This window comes from Corvus brachyrhynchos, unplaced genomic scaffold, assembly GCF_000691975.1.
Source record: "Corvus brachyrhynchos isolate BGI_N302 unplaced genomic scaffold, ASM69197v1 scaffold101, whole genome shotgun sequence".
NCBI classification, from domain to species: domain Eukaryota; kingdom Metazoa; phylum Chordata; class Aves; order Passeriformes; family Corvidae; genus Corvus; species Corvus brachyrhynchos.
In genome coordinates, this window is record NW_008237239.1 from 4,884,444 (window position 1) to 4,890,392 (window position 5,949).

At 41.1% G+C, this 5,949-nt stretch overlaps 1 protein-coding gene across 1 annotated transcript in view; it reads right to left on the reverse strand.

Moving 5' to 3' along the window:
- Positions 1–1,392: 1,392 nt before the first annotated feature.
- ZNF281 (zinc finger protein 281) overlaps positions 1,393–5,949 on the reverse strand; it is a 38,805-nt gene continuing 34,248 nt past the window's right edge. The window contains exon 4 of the mRNA XM_008630466.2: positions 1,393–5,945. Coding sequence (XP_008628688.1) covers positions 3,583–5,945 — 2,363 coding nt within the window. The 3' untranslated portion in view covers positions 1,393–3,582. The remainder of the gene's footprint in view (positions 5,946–5,949) is intronic.

Below are 5,949 nucleotides of genomic sequence, written 5' to 3' on the forward strand. Positions count from 1 at the left end.
GCTGCTTTTCTTCATCAGTAGTCCATAAACCTGAAATTGCAAATACCCTTAACACCATTCTGGTTTCACTTTTTTTTCATTCTCCTTTCATTTCAGTTTCTTACTCTAACATTTCTCCCACAAGTCTCTGTCCAATGGAAGTAATTCAGGAACGACAACAAATTTTAGTAGCTCTTCCAGATCATATGCAGGTCAGACGTGCGCTTTCAGTGGCTTGGGACACAGAGCTGCAATCACAGCTCAAGGTACCATAATGCACTTGGTTCCAGGGCAATAATGTTACGTGAGCTACTCTAAGAGGAAGTGTAAGTTTCTGCACAAATTTTCTATCATAACCTCTATCCATCCTTCTTTACATTCCTGTTAGTGGTAGGAACCAGGTTATCATTCCCCTCCCATAATTCCTTTAAAAACAGTAACAAACTAAACCTTGAAATAAAGTGGAAAATAATTCCGGAGCCATTTTGCTTTCCCTTTTCCTTCTCTCACTGACATATCCCCAATTAAAGCTTTAGTTCATATGGGTTAACTACTACTTACTGTGTAGTTTTCTAATATGTACCAGGTAAAGCCACAGCCTGATTTCCATGCAATTTGAACATACCCCTACCTTCATTAAAATAAAGTTTGAACTCCGTATTACAGTAGAAAAAAGTTTAGTTCTGCTCTATTTAGAAGCATGTTTGAATGCTGAGCAAAGAACATACACAATTCCACCAGATTTTCCCATCATACTTTTAAATGATTCCTAGCAATGCTCTGAATATTGGACACTGAGCATATTTACTTTTGGTAAGGTTTTTGTGCTTGTTTTTCAACACGCCAAGGATTTTTCTCACCCATGCCATTGCCTTGATTCAAATTCACATGCAAAGTTGAAGAAAAATACAAACTAAGAAAATCCACAACCTGTCTTCAGATTACCTAAAATGCTTCTAAAGTATTTTGCTGTAGTATTATTTTTACAGGACTTCCCTTATAATGCAGGAGTTAACAGGAGGGTGAGGGGGAAATTACAACCAAATAAAACCCCCAAAAAGCAGATAGAGGATTTTCTACAATCTTTACCTTGAATTAAATTCCTGTATTATATATTTGTCATTCTGAACTTCCAACAATTATGAAAAGTCTTTGAAGTCAACAATATGCAATTTAGATATTTTTAACTAAAACCACAGATTTGAAAAGATGAGGCTGTATAAACATTTTAACTTAAGGAAATTTGATAAGTTTTGCCCCCTGGTTTCTAAAATAGCACATTTAGATTATTTGACTCAAAAGGAAACCAAAGAAAACAAACTGAAAGCCTTCCAGTAAATTATATTATTCCTTCTCAAAATTTAATCTCCTAATGTTTCCTTAATAGGTTCTCAAAAGCATAACTGGATAATAGAAGTGATACCTTCATGATTTTGTGAATAATGGGTTTTATTAAGTTAAAGCAAACAGCCAGAACAATACATATGCAACTTCTACTACACACAATATAAAGAATGTAAATTATAACCTCTGTAAAACAAAAGAAAAGGTACTAAAAAAGCCAACACAGTGGTTACGGACTATTCCATCCCTGATAACAGGCTGGGTTCTGTGTTTAGAGAACAGTTGTCATTTGCTTATTTAAACTGAATTACCATGAAATACAGAATCAAGTATAAATAAAAAGTTAATGGAGTTACACAGATTCTAGGAGAACAAATTCTAGATTAGTGAGGGCAAAAAAATGTTTACTAGCAAAAGAGATCACGAGTGGGCTCAGGTTTCTATTCATAGTGGTGAGGGACAACAGGAGAAATTACCCAGGATTTTTGTAACAATTCCTTTAATAATACACCACTTTCATAACAGAAGTGTTTTACACTTGCACAATGTTAATAACTTTATTATACATGGAAGCCTGTAATAGGCTGATTACACAATAAGACTGCAAACAACCACTGGTACCTTCCTGACAACAGAAAAGTACGTAAGACTGAAACATCACCAAGAGTACATAAAAAACCATCATCATTAACATCACCAAAATTACATTAAAAAACTAATCAAAAAATACATTTGCAAAAAGTGGTTTAGAGCAGTGCCACTGCGTTTCAGCAGCTTTGAATGGCCACCAGTATTTCTAGCAGGTTTCCATGGCTCCACAGGCATTCATCAGGATTCACATATAATAAATAATGTACCACAAAATATACATAAAGTAAGGCAATAATTCCAAAGAAAAGTTCTGTTGATATTAACAAGCCACTCAAGTTCTACTTTTGTAGTTGATGCCATCACCAGAATCCTTTGATGGAATTGCAGCCTTGGGCCCTAAAAGCCTGCCATGATGAACTGCTGCAAGCCCCTCTCTCTCTAAAGAGCTCCAGTGACACCACTGGGACACTGCTGGGCACAGGGGTTCGTGGTAGCTGATCCTGATGCAGGATAGGGGCCTTACTATGTACAATTGGGAGTAGATTATTTCTTATTGTACATGGAAACCTCGACAGAGTTCTAAAACAGGTGGGTGTTCATTGTTCATCACCTGATGCCATAAGACATCAGAAAGCACATCATAAGATATGCACTTTGTGGAATGTAAATCTGTTTAAATGCTAACTATTATATTGGGGTGAGAGAATGAGTAGGGGAAAAGGGAAAGAAAAGGGGACAGGGAATGGGGGGGGAGGGGGGAGAGGGGAAGGACAGGTAGATGACCAAGATCAAGTCCAGAGGAACCAGGAACACAATAAAATAGAGTGAACCCTTTACACTAAAAGGAGAAGAGAGGTGATGGACTCTTTTGAACCATGTGTAACAAATAACGTATCCCAAAACCCTATCTGGATTAGGACTGTACTTTCAAGCTGGGGTTTTAATGGCATGAACCAGCTGCACACGTTTTGCTCTCACAGTTTGTGTCAACAGAATCTCTTTACGGAATTACAGTCTTACACACAAGTTCTGGGGACATTACTGTTCAGATTAAAGCTACCGTGCACGGCTCATCGTACAGACCCGAGAATATTTGCTCCACCTGCCTGGAATGAGCGTCACCTGGAAGAACAGGAGTACTTTAAAAACAACAAGATTTAGGTAGCAAAATTCTTTCAGATCAGCTGACATAAGAGACAGCAATTTGAAATGTCAGAGATCCCTTCCTCAAAAAGCTGAGATATATTTGTCATCATCTGTAAATTGGAAGTTCCAATACACTAGCGGTGCATAGAATTCCCATGCTTCATTACACTTTCCTGAGAGTAAAGCAATTAGAATAAACTTTAGTCCTAGGAACAAAGTTAATTTTTTGCATTTTAAATTCTTGCGCTACTCCCTGACAATCTACATAATGTAAATTTGATTGCTAAACATTGTCACTTGAACAAAAACACTATTTTAAAACTATTGATTTTTGATTAAAAACCATAATAAACAGAGCTAAAAAAATCACACTAACAAAATAAACTAAATATGAAAAGTTGCATTGAAAGGGCATGTTACATTATTCTTAAAAGGACCGTGTAGAAACATTCCAATGGCAGTGTTGTCAAAGTAAAACAAATTACATTAAGAAGACCCCACAGCCTGGTCACAGTCAGGACCTTACCTGTAACTCTGGCTGGTTGGGGTTTTTACTCGTGTACTACATGGCTCACTTACATCAGACATCATATTTGTATACCCTGAGAAATCTGACACTGAAGTCCTTACTCTATGGTCCACTTCTCCATTAGAGTTAGTGATAAAAGTCATTGGCACCCTGCTGCCCGACTTGAACTGAGAACCAAACGCTTGTGCAAAGTTCTCGATCTGGTAGGTCGCTCTAGGCTCTATGTCCTTCTGAGGATCTATCTGGCTGGTTAACTCCTGAGATGGGATCTGAAAGCTCGTTGAGGATTCTAAGTTTTTCTGTTCCTTCTGGCCAGTCAGTTTCTGAGATGTTGACTGGTAGTTCGATGAAGTCTCTAAGTTTTTCTGTGGATCGATGAGATCATCCAGCTCTTGAGAAGGCGTCAACTGTTGATGCGAAGCCTCCAAAGCAGACAAATAAAAGCCTGGCTGAGAGCCAAGCAACATCCCAAATGGAGGTTTTGGCAATGCAGTTGGCAATACTGAGGTAACGGATTGGCTGAAGCCACACTCAAGTGGAGATGTAGTGTATATCTGTTTGTCTGGAAACAAAGAGTGGTTATGGAGAGTTGAAGACAAGCTAACAAACTGGAAACTGGGTCCAAAAGCAAAACCAGTGCTGTTGGTTGTTCTTTCAAAGGCTTGTTGGAGGTATTTTGAATATTCTTGCAACATGCTTGCCTTATCGTTTGAAACTGTTTGAGAGTTAGGGCTCAAGTTTTCTTCCTGAACCATGTCTGAATGCTCTCCTGAGGTGTGCAAGTCCACACGCTGTTCAGTTATACTGAAAGGATCTTCTTTCTGGCCTTCTGATTTGTGAGAGTACTGGTCCAAAAGGCTCTGTAAGACTTCATCTGGAATACCAGACTTGTCATGGCAAGACTTTATTTCATTATTTAAAGATGCTGAATCAATAAGAGATAAAGGAGCTTCGTTATCCATAACGCTAACACCTGGAGACTGGATGACGGACTGCTGGGAAGTCATGTGTCCGACATTAAGTGAAAAGGCACTGTTACTGCTTGCAGTTTGTAAGTATCTTCTTTTCTTTGAAAACTGCATGGCATCATCGTAATTGCTACTTATTTGACCCGGTTTACCACCTGTACTTTGGAGAAGGCCAATAGTTTCTACACCAGTATTGGCTACTAGGCCTAGAGAGCCACTCTGTTTCCCAGACAGTGGTTTTTGTCCCAAAATATCTGGCAGTGGTGATACAAAATTTATGTAATTTTTGTCTGCCTGTTTTCTGCTCGTTTTTTTCAAGACCAATTTTGGCACCTTTTTCTGAAGTTCTTCTACGCCTGTGCCAACTAGACCACCACTGGAAGACACAATAGGAATATCAACTGCATAACTTGGTATGGCCACATTACTTGTAACTTGAGATTCAGCTATTTTGCTGCTACACTTGTTTCCTTTGTTTTCAGTGGATGTATTTTTTGTTTTACTTTTTCTCCTTGAGGAACTTGTATTTCCCTGAGACAATGCAGCCAAGCTACCTATGCTATTCGAAGATCCAGGCTCCATTCCAGCCCCTGCTTTACCTATGGCTTCACCACATGTTCTTCTGTGCTTTAACAGTCTATCAGTCCTTGAAAAATACTGCTGACAAGTGTCACATTTGTATGGCTTTTCTCCACTATGCGTCCTCTTGTGTCTTTCCATGTGGTACTTCTGGATGAACTTCATACTACACTGGTCACACCCAAAAGGCTTCTCCCTACTGTGGATCTTCTCATGTCTCTGCAGCAAGTACTTCTGGATGAAGCCCATGCTGCACTGGCTGCACTGGAAAGGCCTCTCCCCGGTGTGGATGAGCACGTGCCTGCGCAAGTGATAGGAGCTCCTGAAGGCAGCACTGCAGTGTTCGCAGACGTGAGGTTTCTGGCTGGGGGACGCGACAGCACCTTCCCCATCTCCCACCAGGGGGGGTTTGGATGAAGCACTTGGCTTCCGCTTGGCTTTGATTCCCTGAGTTTCTGGCTTTGGCCTCTTTGCCTTCTTGACCTGGGCGTCGTGCTTTGGCTCACCCGCGCTCCCTGGAGCGCCCTCGCCTCTGCCAGTCAGCAGCAGGTCTCGGTGGGGATGCTGGTGCAGGTGGTGAAGAAGGCTGAGGTCCTGGATCACGCTGTGGCCGGTTCCTTCGCTGCTGCCCAGGCCGGGGGGTCTCTCCTCCGCCGCTCCCCCGAAAAGCCCCCCATAGTGGTGATGGTGCTGCGGCTGCTGCTGCTCCTCTTCCTCCTGCTCGCTGGGTTTCTCTTGCTTGATGCTCACCAGGGACTGCAGAAAGCCCCAGGGGCTCCTCTGCGAGGAGGGCGCGGAGGGGAAAGCCCCTGC